This window comes from Equus caballus, chromosome 1 (assembly GCF_041296265.1).
Source record: "Equus caballus isolate H_3958 breed thoroughbred chromosome 1, TB-T2T, whole genome shotgun sequence".
Classification (NCBI taxonomy): domain Eukaryota; kingdom Metazoa; phylum Chordata; class Mammalia; order Perissodactyla; family Equidae; genus Equus; species Equus caballus.
Window position 1 is genome coordinate 162,998,619 of NC_091684.1, and position 19,498 is coordinate 163,018,116.

At 37.3% G+C, this 19,498-nt stretch overlaps 1 protein-coding gene across 2 annotated transcripts in view; it reads right to left on the reverse strand.

Moving 5' to 3' along the window:
- Nucleotides 1-1,460: 1,460 nt before the first annotated feature.
- The window catches only part of SPRED1 (sprouty related EVH1 domain containing 1), a 118,676-nt gene continuing 100,638 nt past the window's right edge, over nt 1,461-19,498 (reverse strand). For both annotated transcript variants that reach the window (XM_001503617.7, XM_023620305.2), the window contains 2 exons: nt 10,053-10,154; nt 1,461-7,316 (listed from right to left, as the gene is read on the reverse strand). In XM_001503617.7, coding sequence (XP_001503667.1) covers nt 6,666-7,316; nt 10,053-10,154 — 753 coding nt within the window. In that variant the 3' untranslated portion in view covers nt 1,461-6,665. The remainder of the gene's footprint in view (nt 7,317-10,052; nt 10,155-19,498) is intronic.

The following is a 19,498-nucleotide window of genomic DNA, read 5'->3' on the forward strand; positions in this document are numbered from 1 at the left end:
AGTGAACTCGACTTTATCAGCAATGGTAAGTAATCTGGTCTGGATCATTATTTCCATACAACTTTGGAGTATCATGCTATCTCTGTGCATTTTACTTTGATAATTTAACAAGAACTCTAACAAGAACTTTTAACTAGCTGGGAGCTCATGAATTCATACAACTTTGTGTTTTCTCTTAAATTTTAAGAGTCAGTGAAGCACTGGACTCCCCTACTGATGAAAGACATACACTTAAGTTCACTAGCCATTTTGGGGGAAGAATAAAAGAATTTTAAAAAGAATTATAGAATACTGTTGAAAAGTCTTCTCCATGAATTCTTGCCCTCATAGATTTGGAGAAAGTTGGAGACACTATTCCTTAACAGGGAAAAGGAAGGAGGAAAATATGGAGGGCACAAAAAGGATTTATATTTGACAAGTAAAATCCATATGATTTTCTGTTTCACGGTGTTTCAAAAAGAAAAAAAAGCATTTAAATTAATATTTGCAATTTGGCAATGCAAAATTTATAAGTAATGGAAATGAAACTTAAACACCTCTCCTTAAGTTTTATTGTCCAGAAAGAATGATCTTGTTGCATAATGAAATTCTTCCTGTCCCAATTCTTTCCAAATTGCACACCTCATGGTTATTGCAAATTATTTTCAGGTTAAGTTTGAAGAAAGAGAGAACACTAACCTCATCATGATGACACGTGTAGGAAGTAGCCCTGATACCAAATGCAACTCTGGCTCAAAGACAGGCTTGGTGGAAAAACTGACATTCGAACGGCTCACCACTTGAAAAGGAAGAGTACAGAATACTGTCAAAGACTCACTTGAGAGCAGTTTTCTATCGCCTCAAGAGGAAGTATCCTTGTTTTAGCGAAAAAGAATCGCTCAGATTCAGAATCTTTAGAGAAATAACATCAACCGAGCAAAAGGAACACTCCCACACACTGGCCTGTACACGTCTTTACTGCTTCCTGTTGGATCGGCACACAGTGGATGTATCTTGAAGCATTATCAATTTTATTCTCCCAATTTTAAGGATCCCCATGTGTCTTACTGGGGATAGTGCAGAGCCTCCTGAGATAGAGGAACAGGGGACCCAGAGATGAAACAAAAGGGAGTGCAAGTTAAGAAATTATTTCTATATAAAATTATTCCAGCTTAAAAAAGATTTCGTTTTAACAGAACAATGACTATTCTGTGAAGTCAATCTGCGACCCTTGTAACAAAACATACTGCGCATTGTGACTAAAAAGCATGGGCTTTGAAGTATGACAATTTGCTTCAAATCCTGGTGCCTCTAATGAGATCTTGGGAATATTTTTTAACACTTGAAGGCTAAATCTCCTCCTTAGTAAAATGAGGATAATACTTTCATTAGAGGGTTCTTTGAGAAATAAAAGTGATCATTTAAAATACATCACGCAACAAAAATAAAGACTGCTGGACAAAAGAAAACACCATTTCAACTGTGATTTTGTTCGACTTTTATTAAGAATATCTTTTTTGAGCCATTATTTCAAGGATCTCTCTAAAACTGCAAGTCTTAGAGCAGTTTATTTTAAAGGAGTTGATGCCAGCTTTCATATTAACACCAATGTTATCTTTTTTAAGGACCACTGTGTGCACGAACTATATTGATGGCCAAGCAGAAACCCTAGTTTTAATTTGTCTGATGTAAAAACTATTCCACTTACTCTTGGGTATTAACTTGATGTGAAGAACATAAAGCAAATTTCTGAAAATCCGGAAATAAGTAGAAGACTACATTTCATAATTCATGGTATAAAGGTCCCAAAGTTATTCTAGTGTTGAAATACACTATCGTTTTTGAGTATAGTACTGTCCTAATAATTTTTCATGTTGATTATTAAGTTATTTTTGTTTATATTACAAGTTAAGCGAAACTCTGAAACTGACTAGGACACAAAAAAAATTAGTAGTCACCTTGGGTCAAAAATTTCCCACATATCATTTAAGGTGGTTAATCCAGACTTAGCTGTAACATGTTCCCAAACCAATAAATATAATGTATTAGGTAAGAGACTACAAAAAAATCTGGATACAATCAAGGATGAATAAATAAGTCATTAAGATGAACCATACATGAACTTTCAGTTAAAAATATACCTTAAAAAAACTATGATAAGAAGCTTCCAATCATTTCTACTCCTTTCTCCATTAATAATTAGCATCTCATGTGATAGTTTGTTATCCTCTAGAAGAGTAAGAAAAAGTCCTTTTATATTTCAGGATAGGTTTAATCAGGTAATTAAAACAAATTCTTAAGATATCATCTGATATGTCCAATTACATGAGTATGATGTAACAAAAACAGTTACAAACTTATATATGCATATTTACATTATATATCCAAAACTATCAAGCTAGTCACCTATATCTAAGGAGATACATTATGATATGAATTAAACAATTTTTCATTGCTTATTAGAAAGAATGCAGTCAAGCTTTTAATGGAAATAATATACAAGTGAGGCACTTCTGAGGTCAAGAATAGAAAGCAAATGACACTACATACTGGCAACGTCCACAAAAATCTATGTGTATCTTAATACAAAGGCTTTTCAATTAGATTAATCTTGAAAAATTTCAAAACTAGCGACTTATGCAATTTAAAGAGCTTTCAGAAACAATGGCTAACATCAGTGTATCAAAGCATATGCAAGTTTTATAACCACCTGGCTGCTAGGCAAAAAGTACCTTCATACCTTGAAGCCCTTTTTTTGTTTTGGTTTTAGTTTACATAAATCACCTCAGGTTGTGATTTTTTTTTTTTTTTTAATATTTTGACTCACTGCAAAACACCTTATGGTGCTTTTATTGTGGTTTATAGACCAATTTTTTTTAAGTGCAACAATAATGCAAGATTTTAGTGCTTTCCCTTACACTTAGAAATGTGAGCCTGGAGGTCAAATTAAAAACGAGAATATTTAGCGAAGAATCTGTGTTTTCCAGGCAACTAGAGTTTTCCAAGTTTTATGTAGAAAAATGTTATACTTGCTTAATTGCATCTTTGGGCTAAAATTTAAAACTCAACCTTAAATACACTTTCCAAAGTATAAGCACAAAACCTAAGGTAGATTTCAACAAAAGGAACATACTTAAGATTCCTTAAACTGCCCATCTGGAAGAAAGGCCATTTTTTTTGTACTCTGGAGACTAACATGGATATTAAGCAACAATCTCTGTAGCGTTCAATTAAGTGGGGGAGAAAAAAAGAAAAAGCAAGACTTACCCAAGATATCAGATGGCACTATACATATGAATTGAAAGTGCATTTGTATTACATCAAGAGTTCATTTTAGGCACTGCTGAATAACCAATGAAAATAGGTAGTTTTCAAGTTTTCCCCTTTAAATTCTAACCCCTGCCCCAACAGCATCCCAGAGACAGACACACACTCTCTGAAATTGTCATGATGAAATACACGTGATGTTTATTTTTTAAAAAAATTCTCCCTGACTGGTAACGGGAGGAAAAATAAGAATACCATTTTGGTAGTGGCTTTTGCAAGTTAAAAGAATTGGTTCTATAAATACTTCGGCACATCCATTAAGTTTGACTGCCAGTTCCAAATATCAATACATATTTTAAAACAGGATATGTAAGAAAAAGTGCTTAAAATCTTTCAGTGACCAACAAGACACATTACGGAAAAGATTTGTTTTACAGTTCCTTGGAGATGTTTTGTACTCCTGCCTTCTCCGTTTGCAGGCGGCCACCGTGTAAATAGCCCTTTAGTACTGGTAGTAGTGAGAAGCCCTGTCAGATCCCAGTGCCACCTCATGTCTCTGGTCTATGCATCACCCAGTAGGTGGTGCTGAAGTTCCACCCCTCATACGTCTTCAGAAATCAAATGATTCCCCCGTCAGAGCAGGAGAGGAATCTCTAAGAACTATCAATTCTGAACACAACAAGCCGTGAGACCAGACCAAAGTCTTTCTTGTTATGCCATCTAGATGATTTCATTTTCAATACTGTTACTGAAGCAGTTTTGTTTAGCCATTTGCTTATACTACCAGATTAAAAACAGAAAGGTTTTAAAGGAAAAGCCAACTGGCAGTGCCAAATGTGTACGCAGAACGAGAAAATAGTTCCTGAACATACCTATACACCTGTTTAGCGAGAAATTCAAACTACCCATTTGTTTTCACATAAGAATTCTAATTTACTCCAGAAAATTTCCACATAGGGATTCAGTTAATATTCTATTATCAGTTAGTCTTCTAAACTGATTTGGAAACTGAGTGTGTAACTACAATGATCCAAGGTGAAATAAAAACCATTTCATCACCATAGTTTTTAATGAAGAAACTTGTTTAAAATTGTAAAGGAAAAAATGGGGATGGGACGGCAAAATCTTAGCAGCAAAGTGGTTAAACAAATTGAAAATATTAATGCACAAACATTAAAATTTTAAAGCATATATGTTGCATATAAAATACAGTACGGAACCAGGAGTTGCACTATACCGATTAGTGCATAACAGAAGAAATGATTAAATTTGTTCTTCCAGAAGTATATACACAGTTCATTTCCACAGCATTTTCCTATATAGCCAGCAAGTTATTTTCTTCAGTTATTCACACCTTGCTCAAACCTGAATTATAAACTCAGCACTTACAAATATGAAAATTCATTCACAAGGAAAACCAATATTTCTATTTCACCAATAAAAAGTAATTTTGAAAGTTAACAGTCTATTCTAGGAAACCAAGTTTAGCTGAAAACTTCAGGGATGAAGATCATCTGATGTAGCAGCGTCCAAATATATAAACAGTAAAAATAAGACTTAAAACTGCTGCCACAGTGTCACGTTTTGGATTTAGTTCATCCAATTGATTTTTAGTACAAAACTAGAAATAACTTCTTCTTCATAACGTCTATAGTTATCAATATATTTTTCTTCTTTTCAATGTGAAATAATACTTCAAGATGATCTATATACACAATGTTGTCAGTTCAAGCTGTCATATAAATATAAATGCTTTCTTAAAAAAAAAGTATTTTACAGACAGATATAGTGTTATATACATTGTTCAGTTTGATCTGGGGCAAAAGAAGAAAGCAAACACAAGCTTAAATGTGATATGTAAAAAGAATGATACATAAATGACATTTTAAAACCTGCATAGAAAATAAGCTTCAAATGGTAGTGTGATTTTAGTTTTTATCACTTCTGAAACTTCAAGCCATTAAAAAAAAGGCACACTTCTCAACTTTATCCCTCTCGGGGAATGTTCTTAAAGAACCCCTTACTTGGCGAGAGTTGTAACGTAACACTTAAAAAAGACAATTTGACCCCAAAGTATTTTAAACAATGTGTTGGAACATTTATCCAACTGTTTTGTAAATAAAACATCCAGTAATACAATGTTCTGCAGAAGAAATCTATTTATATGTACAAGATATTTCATTCACAATGTTGGATTAAATACATTCCTGGGATAGTTTAGCACACACTTGAACACAAAATGATTTTGCTTTTGGCCAGTTTAAATAAAATAAAATGCAACTGAGAAAAATTACTGTTATGTGAATAATAAGTACTGAGAATTAAGCTAAGAAATTAGTAACACAGCTGAACATATTCTGGTTTAGCAGAGAGAGGAATGGAGATCTCAGGAGGACACTTTTATACTGACTATCCAGTTACACTTTTTGCCTTGTCAAACATTTGTAAATGCAATAGAATTTTTTGAAGGAGGAAACTCTGAAAGAAAACAACTTGCTGGTTGAATACCACAAAAAAACAAAACAACAACCCAAAAACCTCACTTTTTTCTATAATGTTTACTCAGTCTCTTTTTATATAAAAATAAGTGTTACGTTCCCATCAGAACATTAGACAATTACATCTGTGCTTTAAAAAAAAGTTGGTCACTCAAGGCTATTAGAATATTTTTAAGGATTTTAGATTACCAGAATGTACAGATATAACTCAATATAAACTGTAGCCAAAGGGAAATGAGGATGAAAATATCAAATCATTCACATGGAATAAAAACGTTATTAACTAGGATGAGTAAAATATTCAAAATATAATGGAATGTGATAGTAGATATATGTACATCTACCTCAGAACTAGGAAGGGGAAGAAAAGTTTAATATGTAATAATTCGTACCTTATATTTAGTTAAATATAAACATTTGTTATTTATACATAAAACTGCTTTCAAAAAACAACTAATAAATGATTTAGTTGCACTTCTTTTACGTCTTACAATTCCCAAGTGTTAACTTTTCTTAGATTGAAATCAACTGTCCCCTTAGTGCACTTTTAGTTCACGTCTTAATGAATTCAAACCTTTAAAAGTCCCATCACCTAATGCATAAATATACAAAAATGCCAAAAATTAATCCCTTTTAGTTGGATCATATTTTATGCTCACTTTTTATAGCCAATAACCAGAAATGGTTTCCTTTTGCAAATACTCTTTACAACCTGTAACAAAACATGCCATGCACTCAAGGGAAAAAGTTAGGCATGGCTGGCATTTGTGAAACGCCAAGAACTGAAGAGTTCTGCTTCCTCCGCGTGTGGCCCCAATGATACCAGGCAAGATTTCAGATTGCTTGCCAAAAGCTTCCACAAATCCAAGTTAGCTAATTCCTGGAAACAAAGATTTAAGCTCATTTTGGCACTGGATCCTTTCATCCAGCAGCTTTATGTTTCCCTCCACAGCACCCACATGCCTCACCACAACGATGGCACATTCTCAAAGGGACGTAGCAGCACATACATGGTACAATGAAAGACAAAGCTACTAGGGCTAACCATCGTAAGCAGAACTTGTCATCGCTAGTGTCACATGAACAGGGATCAGAAAAATCTCCCTCTGAGTCTGACATACAATGATACAACATGCTCTCTGCACAGAGCATGCAACTAACTTGATATATGCATCTTTTAATAGGGTCTGGAGCATCCTGACACTTTCCTCTGCCGTTTTCTTCATGATTAAACCTTTCCTGGCAGTATACGCAGCGAGAACGTTCACCATCTTCTTTTCTTCGTTTTGACTTCTTAAATTTTAATGAGGAAGGCTGTGTCTTAAATACCACAGAGTCTTTGAGTGAACTTAACTTAGTCTCATCCCCACAAGAGTATAGATAGTCTGATTTTTTACTGTCTGGTTTAGAAAACTGAATATTGGAGTCAGTATCATCTCTCTCCAGGTCATTTTTCCACATATCAGGATGTCTGTAGTCCGCATAGCGACGTATTAAGATATCTCGAGGGTTTATTCTGACAATCTCATCCTCATCTTGAAAGCTGACATGTCGGATTGATTTCAAAGGGACCTAAAAAGGAAAGAGATGAATATTGCATTAAGGACTGTGAAGGTTAATTTTATGTGTCAACTCGGCTGGGCCACAGTGCCCAGATATTCGATCAAACATTATTCTGGATGTTTAAGTGAAGATGTTTCTTGAATGAGACTAACATGGAAATTGGTGGACTATGGGTGGAGCATATTATCCTCCACAGTGCAGGTGGACCTCATCCAGTCAGCTGAAGGCCTTAACGGTACAAAGACTGATCACCCGTGAGCAAGAAGGAACTCTGCCAGCAGACTGCCTTCAGACGCAAACTGCAGCTCTTCCCTGGGTCTCATGACTGACAGGCTACCCTGCAGATTTTGCTTATGCACCTCCACTATCGCAGGAGCCGATTCCTTAAAATAAATCTCTCTCTGTATATATACACACCTTGTTGATTCTGTTTCTCTGCAAAACCCTGACTCATACAAATTTTAGTACCAAGGAGTGAGGTGTTGCTGTAACAAATACCTAAAAATGTGGAAATGGCTTTGGAACTGGGTAATGGACAGAGGCTGAAAGAGTTTTGAGGTGCATGTTATAAAAAGCCTATGTAGCCCTGAAGGGACTGTTGGTAGAAATATAGATGTGCTTCTGGTGCTTCTGGTGAGGGCTCACATGGAAATGAGGAACATATTATCGGACACTGGAGGAAAGGCAATCCTTGTTATAAAGTGGTAAAGAACGTGGATGAACTATATTCTAGTGTTTTGTGGAAGGTAGAACTTGTGAGTGTGTGATGGGCTTGGGCATTTAGCAGAGATCTCAAAGCAAAGAGCTGAAGGCGCAGCCTGGTTTCTCTTTGCTGCTTATGGTAAAATGTGACAAGAAAGAGATAAATTGTAGTAATTTTTAAGCAAAAAGGAACCAGAATTTGAAGAGTTGGAAAATTCTCAGCCTATCCATATTGCAAAAATTGAGAAAGCATGTTCCAGAAAGAATACCAAACGCGTGGCTAGACAATCATAAAATAAAGAGATCACGGGACTCCTCCAAGGAATTAAAGAGACTCATGGATCCAATCAGCCATCTGAGCTGAAATGCTGCCACCTTGGACTGAAGGGGACTGAGTTGGGATGAAACGAAGGCAGACTTCTAGGATTTATAGGACTGGCAAAAAGAGCTATGTGGCTGAGAACATGTGTTATCCTGTAAGAAAAGGGAAGAATGACCCCAAAGGTGGGACTGCCTCCTCCGTAGTTCCACAGGGTGGGGCCACCTCCTCAGTTTCAGGAAGGGGGCCTAGGAATGATGCTATCATCCAAGGCCAAGGGGAGTGGGGCCACCACCCTGGTGGGCCTAGAAGACAGAACACTGAGGTAAAGAGGATTATTCTCAAGCCTTAAAATCAAACGGAATTTAGCCTGCTAGGTTTTAGATTTGCTTGGGACACATGACTCCTTTCTTTCCAATTTCTCCCTTTGGGAATGGGAATCTCTATTCTGTGGCTTTCCCACACCACTGTATTTTGGAAGTAGGTAATTTGTCTCGTTTCACAGGTTCCCAGGTGAAGAGGAATTTTGCCTCAGGATGAATTATACCTTGAGTCTCACCCACACTTGACTTAGATAATATTTAGATGAGGATCTGGGACTTAGAGTTGATGCTGGAATGGGTTAAGAATTTGGGGCTGTTGTGAAGGGGTGAATGTACTTTGCATGTGAGAAGGCATGAATTTGGGGACCAGAGGATGGAATATTATGGTCTGAGTTGTACTCCGCCCTCTAAGCTCATATGTTGAGGCCTCAACCCCCAGTACCTCAGAATGTAATTACATTTGGAGATAGAGCCTTTTAAAAGGTGATTAAATTAAAATTAGGCCCTTAGGATGGACCTTAATCCAATTTGACTGGTGTCCTCATAAGAAGAGGAAATTTGAACAGAGAGACACCAGAAATGTGGGTGCTCAGAGGAAAGACCACATGAAGACACAGCCAGAAGGGGGCCATCTGCAAGCCAAGGACAGAGGCCTCAGAAGAAACCAAATGTGCCAATACCTTTATCTTAGACTTCCATTTCTGGAACTGTGATGTGAGAAAATAAATTTTTGTTGTTCAAGCCACTCAGTCTGTAGTATTTTGTTATGACAGCCCTAGCAAACTAATACAAAGACATACACGTTTATAGCTTGGCTATACAAAAGTCTCTGAAAAGGGCTTAAAACACACTATACCACATACAGACACTCTCTCTCCCTCCCTCTCTAACGTTTCTGTGTAGATTGTCTCCTTGAGACCAGGGGGCAAAGTAAATCTCGGGGGATCAATCACAGTGACCCTTCCCTGCACCCATACAAGTAGGCTTCTAGGAGTCCTATTTGTATCTCTTAGCCCCAGTCCTGGGACACAGTGACTAGTCTACAAGTAAGCACCTGGTCCAAGTTGGGGCAAATTCCTATTCCCCAGATATTTAGAATCAGGGCTAAAAAAATTCCAGGTCTGGGCTAAAGGTATAGTGATGGATGTAGTCCATTAAATTAACAATTTTCAATCCCTATCCAGTGATAAATACACTGTGGCAGTCCTCCAGAATCAAACTAGAAATCTGGATGGAATTCAAATAACAGCATATATGTAGTAAGCACATATGTACTAAACTTATATACAAAAAAATTTTCTAGTACAATTCAACTATATGGAGAATTAGAAGAACTGAAAAATTTCACTTACATGTTAATTAGCTACATTCAATATCAGAAGATAAACTAAGATTACTTACCCTATTTTGGGACTTTAGGCTTCCACATTCCTTGGATATTTGCCGCTGTACATATTCTGTGTTTCTACCCTGAATGTCTAGGCCTGGATGACTGAACGTTATCTAAAACACAAACAAATTCTACTTAAGTGACAAAAGAACAGACTTCTTATTTTTAATAAACTTACATACAGTGTATAATCCAAAACTTCATAACCCATCAGTACTGAAGTCTTTCAGAACAGTTTAATAAAAAGCATGATTTGAGTCATCCTATTTATTATTTAAACATAGGTCTTTCCTTATATACTTAAAATTTAATTTAAAAAGTAATAGAGTTCTCTGCTCTAACAAGTAAAAAGCTGAAGAGAAAAAAGAAATCAACAACTCTTCTTGGATCCATGAGAGAAAAGAGGAAACCACTGCCCCCAAGGTTGGAGAGACAGACAGGAAAATATAGGGAGTCACAGCTTACTTACCAGAGCAGAGACTCCTAAGTGGAAACTGCTGCGGAAACTAGCGCTAGCAAAACCTGAACTGTGTGTGGACAACTCTGAGAGTTTAAAACTCCAGGGGGATTCAGTCACAGTGAAGCCCCCAAACTTTTCTGTTTTTCTCCAGGAGTTCAACCAAGTTCCCACAGTAAATATGAGAAAAGTCCCCTGCATGCTTCCAGCAGGGGGAGGGGAAAAGGAACCATTTTGAAATTTGCCTGAACACTCTGTTCTTAACAAGACCCGCCCTCACAAGAAACTAGTTACCCAGAGCCTCACCTGCTGGGGCATTATCAGAGACTACTTGACCTGGGGAAGGAAAATACCCAACTCCAGTCAACTCTAACCATCTGACCCATCTAAGCGGGGGAAAAAAACCTGAGAAATACTTGTGAAGTACACAGTCCAGAGGCATGGGCTCAGACTAAGACTGAGACCTAATCACAGGACGATAGAACGCTGCCTCTCCCCATACATCTTACCACTACATTGCTAAGGGTCGATTTACAGCAGTTCTTTTGACTCAGTACATCATGTCCAGCTTTCAAGAAAAAAATTACAAAACACACCGAAAGGCAAAAACACAATTTCAAGAACAAGCATCAGAACCAGATATGGCAGGGATTTTGAAATTAGCAGACAGGAATTTAAAACAACTATGATTAATATGCTAAGGGCTCTAATGGATAAAGTAGACGGCATACAAGAACAAATGAGCAATGCAAGCAGATAGAAATTCTAATAAAGAACCAAAAAGAAATGCTAGAGATCAAAAACGTTAAGAGAAATGAAGAATGCCTTTGATGAGCTTATTAGTAGACTGGACATGGCTGAGGAAAGAATCTCTCAGCTTGAGGATATAGCAATAGGAACTTCCAAAATTGCAAAGACTGAAAAAAACAAAAACAATCTTCAAGAACTGTAGGACAATTACAAAAGGTGTAACATACATAAAATAGGAATACCTGAAGAAGAAGAGAGAAAGAAACAGAAGAAATGTTTGAAATAATGATGACTGAAAATTTACCCAAATTAATATCAGACACCAAATCACAGATCCAGGAAGTTCAGAGAGAGAGAACAGCAAGCAGTAAAAATGCCAGAAAATCAAAAAATGCTTCTTCAAAGTTGGTCACAAAAGAAATTTTAAAAAGATTCCATTTATAATGGTAACAACAACAAAATGGCATAGAGGAATAAATCTTATAAAAGAAATATGATTTCTTTTCATGAAGAAAACACAAAGATTTATTGAGAGATATAGAAAGATACTGAAGATATAGAGAGATACCCTAAATAGGAGGAGATATCATATTCATGGATAAGAAGCCTAAATTTTCCCCCAAACTAATACACTGGTTCAGTGCACTTCAAATACAAACTGCAAATGGATATTTCACCAAACTTGATAAGCTGATTCCAAATTTTGTGGAAGAGTAAACAGTCCAAAAACATTGCTAAGAGGAAAAAGATGAGAGAGGACTTGCTCTACAGACACTAAGACGCGTCACAGAGCTAAGGTAATTCTATAGGAAAGAAGACGACGCAGCACTGGTGCAGGGACAAAGAGACCAACAGATCACAGAGAGAGACCAGAAACAGATGCAAACAGACGTGAAAACTTGGTATATGACAGATACGGCCCTGCCTATCAGAAGGGGAAAGGATCCAATAAACGGTGCTGGAACAATTAATCCACATGAAAAAAATAAAAACGAATATCTACCACAGAAGAGAAATCAGCTTGAAGTAGGTTAAAGACAAAACTTTCAAAACAAAATAAAGAGAAAATCTTTGAGACAAGGACAGGGAAGAGTTCATAAAAACACCCCCAGGTAAAGAACGATAAATTCAACTGCACTGAAACTTAGAACATCTGTTCACCAAAACACCATAAAGAGAGTGAAAAACAACCACAAACTAGGAGATATTGGCCACAAATAAAACTCAAAAAGGAGAAGTGTCACAGAAAATTTTATTACTTAGTAACAAGGTTATATAAGAGCATGTAGTTAAAATCAGTTTGTAAAGAAACAATCACAGGCTATTTCCATCTTCTTTCACATGCTCAGTATACATCTCGTTTTCACAGAACACATGAATCCTACAGACTAACTCATCTCAGAGCCTTTTGTAGCCTAACACCAGCAAAAGCCCATTCCTATACACCCTAAAGAAACTCCAGCACTTGAACAGTGGAGGACAAGAAAGCCTGTCCTAGCAGTATGTCTAATAACCACAAAAATATAACACAACTGAAAAATAAGTGGTAGAACTACCAAGAAAAGCATAGGAATGCTAAGCAAACAAAAGTCAAGGTAAGGTTACCTCTAGGATGAAGGGGATAGAATTGGGGGTGCTCCTTTTTGTAAGTTGGTGGTTTCTCAGGGGTCATTACATACACTGTTTTCTATGTATTAAATATGTCATAAATCTTTGATCATAAGCTCACTGATATATGGTCTTATTTGTCTATAGTGAAATGACCTCCAGGAACCTGAAAGTAAGTAAAATGAGTAAAAGACCCACAATGGCTTCCAGGCCTATTAGACTTAACTAAAACCTGACTAAGAGCATCAGTATTTTGAAAGAATGTACCTATCCATCAAAAGCATTTAAGTAGCTCATGGAAGATAGAAAATGAGTTGAAGACAAACACTGGCAATGCCTACTAAAGCACTACTAGAGGGAAAAACCTAAGCTAGTGCTAGGTGACAATTCTCCATGGGTCTCATTTCTGCATATCTAGTGAGCAGAGCACCGTCTGTCCCTGTTTCAGATTATCTTTTCAAAGATGGGTGTATAGTAAAACCCTTGGACGACAGTGTCTCCCATTTGAAGTTAGGTTTGATTAGTATTCAGTATAATGAAGACACTGCCTCTCTCCCTGGCCAAAGTGAGGCAGGCTTACTGCCCATGAAAGACTAAGGTCCCTAAGCTGAGGGTTCCAGTGCTGTGATGCAAACCCAGAGAGTGTGCAACATCCACCTGAGCAGCTCAGCACTGCCCCTCTGGGGCTTGGGAGGCAAGGGGAACCAACACACAAACGTGAAGCTCATGCTACTTTATTGTGCTGTGAGTAACAAAGTCTTTTGTCTCTGATCTAGCAGCCTTACGTCTTCGGGCAGCATCGGTAAAACCTGCAGGTTAACTTGCTAGCTTGGGTAAAAATCTCAGACTCGTCATACTTCTTAACAGCAAAGGAGAAGTGTAGTTCTTCTGGCAGGGCTGTTCGTCCGTTACAGAGAAGGGCCCATCAAACTATCCCAGTCAAATGCAATTAGACATGCTATTGAGTATAGATGTGCAAAGCTAGCTTTTGGTAAAGATCTAGTATCTCATGAAGAACTACTTTATGCAGACAATGCACTAAACAAGATACTACTGGTACTACAGGTCACATGATGGCTTAAATTAAATTTTACATTATGATTTTCACACCTCATTTTCTTAAACCTGATTATTTTAGTCTCTGAAGATGACTCCAGTCTTAATATCCTGGCAAAATAAGGTTTCTGATCTGTAAGTTGATGGCCAGATTCTGTACTGTGGGAAATTCACCCTGTGAGGCCTTTTGGGTGACATCCAAATGGACAATTGGTACACAACAGTGCAGTGCTAAATGCAAGTGTGCATTATTCCTGTTAAGAAACTTCTGCAATATTTATTAAATGTATAGCTAATGTCTATTGTAGCTTTAAAAGAAAAAATTGGGGCTGGCCCAGTGGCGCAGTGGTTAAGTTTGCACATTCCACTTTGGTGGCCCAGGGTTTGCCAGTTTGGATACTGGGTATGCATCTAAGCACCGCTCGTCAAGCCATGCTGTGGCAAGTGTCCCACATATAAAGTAGAGGAAGATGGGTACAGACACTAGCTCAGGGCCAGTCTCCCTCAGTAAAAAGAGGAGGATTGGTGGCAGATGTTAGCTTAGGACTAATCTTCTTCAACAAAAAGAAAGAAAGAAAAGAAAAACTTAATGCCATTCTAATTCCTAATAAACTGAAAAGGTCACTTAGTTTTTTTTGGGGTGAGGAAGATTGGCCCCAAGCTAACATCTGTGTCAATCTTCCTCTATTTTGGATGTGGGACGCTGCCACAGCATGACTTGATGAGTGGTGTAGGTCCGTGCCTGGGATCCAAACCCATGAACCCTGGGCTGCCGAAGCAGAGCAGGCTGAACTTAACCACTATGCCATTGGGCCAGCCCGGTCACTTACTTTAACATCAGCAAATATGTAATTAAATATCTAGTTATGCAAACTTATATTACACAAACCTTGTTTCTCTATGTCACATCAATCTTGGTGATAAGGGAAAGTATTACTCATAAAGAACCTGGAATTCAGACCCAAACAGCCTGGCTCCAGAAGTCATGTTCAAACCCCCATGCTAAGAGCTGTCTGTCAACTGGTTCGCTTCTCTCTCTGCAGTTATCTAGCACTATCTTGTACTTTTCTACATGAGGACAACATTCTTCAACCACCCCATCACTACCATCATTGGCATTTGGGGAGAGGAGTTCAGTTCATTTCCCTCCCATCAATCAAAAGAATAGCTTTAAGTTTATAGTTCCCTAAGCCAAAGAAGGTAGGCCAAATAAATCCCCAGGGTCTGGGATGCTGAATATCAGTCTATTATAACTTTGTGTTATATCTGCCAGGTTTTTTCGTTTTTTCTCTGCTCAACTATACGAATCAGTGACCTAGTTCAAGATGTATGTATTTCCACTTTCTCCTCCACTGGGATGAGTTTTTCTGCCTATCACTCAAGATGCTGGAATATACTTTGTATTGAAAAGTGTTAAACTGGATATCTCCAGACTTAACTGCCTCATTTCCTAGGATGCCTAGATGTTTATGAGCAAATACGACTCCAGATGGATTGTTCCAACATCTGAAAACCCCTGGAGAAGGTATGCAGGTTACTTTCAGCCTCTATTTTTGCTATTATTCTGCTCAAAGTAAAACTGGCTTACAATTACTTTTTTCCTTCTTGTACCAATATTTTAATATGATTTTTCCTGAATTTCTTATAAAATTTCATAAGAAACTTAGACAAAAAACATACATTAACTACAGATAATTTCTACCCCTCAAATGAGGCAGTTTGCCATAGAGGTTGTTGTGAGGATTAAAATGAGTTATGTAAGTAAAGTGCTTTAAACCGTATCCAGCACAGAGTAGGCACTAGCTATGATAAAGATTAACAAACCATAATTATCAGATTGAATGAAGTATAAAGCTGCATATTTACCATAAAGGAAAATATTTTAATTTCAGCTAGAATAAAAAGGAGGAAGAGGAAAAGAAGAGGAAGAAGGAAGAAGAAATATATTTACCGTTTCTAAGTAACATTAGAATTCTAATAACTCAACATTCTATTCATGAATTTCTTCACTGATAAAAACTAAAGATATTGGCTCTGCTCAAATGAAGTACTGGAATCAAAAGAAATTAGTGAAGCACCAAAGGACGATGAAAGCTCATTCTTATTTTAAACAGTCTTGATTTCCTAAGATAGTCACAGAGGTGGTATAAAATTGTTAAACACAAAAACACATATAACACGTTAACAACTAGTCTGAAAATAATTATTAGAATTAAGAATCACTTCCCAAAGTTAAAGTAGAATGAGTCTCAGAAATTTGAGTGTTGCTTTCAGAATGTTTTTATTTTCTGTAGAAGTTAATGAAAAATACCAGACAGGAATACTACCAGGTTTCATTATGCAACTTCACATACCATTTCTCCTATAACATGATATTAGAGTGCAAAAAGTGTCAAGAATATCAGTATAAATTGCAGTTCTAATGTACTGGAAGAACAGAGACACTCATGAGAATGACAAACTAAGACAATCTAACACTATCAAAGAAACAAAAGTCTTGTCTTGTCTTTGGGGAAGGAAAGAAAACCCTAAGCAATGGATGGCAAAACTAACGTGTTTGAAAAATGGTCAACACTAAAGTGAAAGAAGGATTATAAAATCTGATGTGAGGAGGAAAAGTAAAACTTCAGTTAAGTAAATAATTAAAAACTATCTGATCATGAGAATTACTTAGGATAATCATCCAAAAAGTTTAGATAATACAATCCATGCTGCTACGGCGACTCCTGCTGAGACCAATTTTCCTTGAGCCACCCACAGTTCCTGGAGAATTAAGAAATTATAATCTTTAATTATTCTGGCCATGGAACCTCCCCTTTCTTCCTCACTGGGACCATGAACAGCATTAAACCTTGCTAGTATTTTACCTATATCTTACTGAGTCTGTAATTCAGTAAGATCATAAGTAAGGAAAATGTTTACAGATTGCTTAATTCACTCAGGAGAAAATTAACAGGCTGAGAGTGCTATCTCTGGAATCAGAAGGCTTGTCCTTAAGCCAGATCAATGCAACAACCCACCAGTCAGACCAGTTACCATGCCCTTTTCCCCCCAAAACAACACACAGGCTCACAAGCGTCTCTGTATGCGCACACGCATCCTCTGAGAGTCGGTCAACTACGGGTCCTAATCTGAGGCAAAGGCTGAAATACCAAACGTTCTGATCTGATCTTCCACTGGGTTCTCTAAGCTTTCTAAGAATTCACCATGTCATTCTTTTCAAGGAACTCTTAAGAGTCAAGATGTCAAACTCCATGCAGTTAGATTTCATCACTTGTTTTACATAAACAACAGCCACAACAAAAGATAGTAACTATTTGCCCAGGTTTACCCATTTTACACTAAAAATAAACAGCAGCAAGAGCAACCACAACATTAGAAACAGTATCTTAGGACGTATATATTTCTTCAACTTTTATGCTTTAGACTATTTCAAATCACTATAATGTTTAGAAAAGTTATGTTTTTCTTTTCATTATTCTAGGCCTAGTTTATCATTTATCTCCCTGATCTCTCTACTTGTAAAGATTTTTGGTCTTTCAAAGGATTGTTTTACTGTTTTCATTTTTACGCTTTTAATTTTCATGCCTTTAATTTCCTAATCCACACAAGTTTGGGAATTTTATCTTTATACTCCATCTATTCTTCACTGGTTAACTATTTATCACAATTTTATGCCCAGTTTCTGAGTTTCTGGTTCAAACTTCATTAAAAAATTTTAATTTTAATTACTTTTTAAAGTACTGCTTTTATTTACTTTTTCTTAACTTTATTTTACTACCCAATTTACACTGGCTGTCAGGACAAGTCATGTCTTTTACAGCCTCTAAATAATCATGAAGTTTGTTTAATCATGACACACATTATTCAGAATATAAGAGGCCACATGTACTAAAATGTCTGTCGTCTTTAACATACAAACTTTGAATATTAGGCAAATCACTCTGTGCCCTCTGGAAGTGGTGGTGGGAGTGGGAGTGGAGTTGTGTTGGTGGTGACAGAGGGAGTCTTCCTCCGTCTTCTCCATCTCAGATAACGGCATCGCCACCCACTCAGCTGTTTGAACTTCAAACTCAGAGGTCATCCTTGACTCCTCTCTTTTCCTCATATGCCACATCCAATCTACGATAGTCTTTTTTTGGCTCTTCCTCCAGAATTCACCCCATATCCAACCTTTTCTCATCATCTCCATCTAGTCCAACTCATCAGTATCTTTTACCTGGATGAAAACAATAGCTTTCTAAATTGGTCTTAACTCTACTCATGACCATTCTCTATCTGTCCATGCTCCACACTGCAGCCAGAATAACGTAAATACCTTCCAAATGCTTCCCATCAAAACTAGAACAAGATTCCAACTCCTCCCAACAGCCTACACTGTCCAGACCCGACCAAGTTCTCCAACTGTAACTTGCAGTATTTCCACCTTCACGCACTAAGTAAACCGCAGCCACACTGGCCTTTCTGTTTCTCTAAAATACCAAGCTCCTGCTTGGAATATTTTCCTTCCAGATCTTCATACGGCTGTTTTGTTTTATTTTGAAACATCTTCCATATCTCTATATAAAAACCTCCTCACAGGCTTTCCTCAATCATCTTCTACATCTGTCGAAGCCCCTCTCCGTACTTCTACTACTCCACTTTCCATTACTTTAATTCATAGCACTTATTACTACCTGAAATATTATTCGTTTGTGAACTTATTTACGGTCTATCTCCCTCACTAGCACTGACATCCCTCCTGAGGCTAGGGCTGGTATCTTTCTTGTTCATAGCCATGCTCGGGGTTCAGAACAGGACCTGGCACACAGTGGGAGCTCTCAAATTTATCACAGGCACATATATCACTGTATGTATGTATGAGTGAATGAGCTTCCTCCACGCCTAAAATAACACTATGAGAATAAGTGTTATCATTATTGCTGTCTACATACGAGGAAACAGGAAGACGAAGAGCAGCAGTAGCTTTGTAACTGTGAATAAGTTAAAAAGCTCGGATTTAAAACTAGATCTGCCTGCATCTAAAGCCCAAGATCTTACCCATTGCTGCAGAAATTCCTATCCAGGGAATAACTTTTCCCTAATGCCTACTTTGGGTATAGTAAGCAAACAGACCTTAAAGACAAACAGCAGAATAACAAGTTTATGCAGGAAATGTAAAACTCACAGCTCCTACTGACACAAAGCAGAAAGGAGCATCTCCTGACTCAAAGATGAAGATGATTAGCCATGTAACTCTCTTCCCAACCAGCCATAAATATGATCAAACCAGGATCTGGCACTCAACACAAAGGCAGGCCACAAGCTTGTAAGATAGCCTGGAACAAGAGCTCTGCCCAAAGTGGCAATGTTGGATGGAGTACGCATCATTTTATCTCCTCTTTAATCTGCCCATCCCATAACCCTGAAAGGGAGAGCTGTATACACCATATAAATCTGCCTTGTGCTCAGCCAATCATCTTTCTTCTTGTAAGAATACGGAATTGGTTTAGAGACTATAGGGATCTAGGGTGGATTGTTATGTAGACTACAAACCAATGAGGCAACAGAGAACTTAAACCATAGAGAACAAGAATGAAACACATA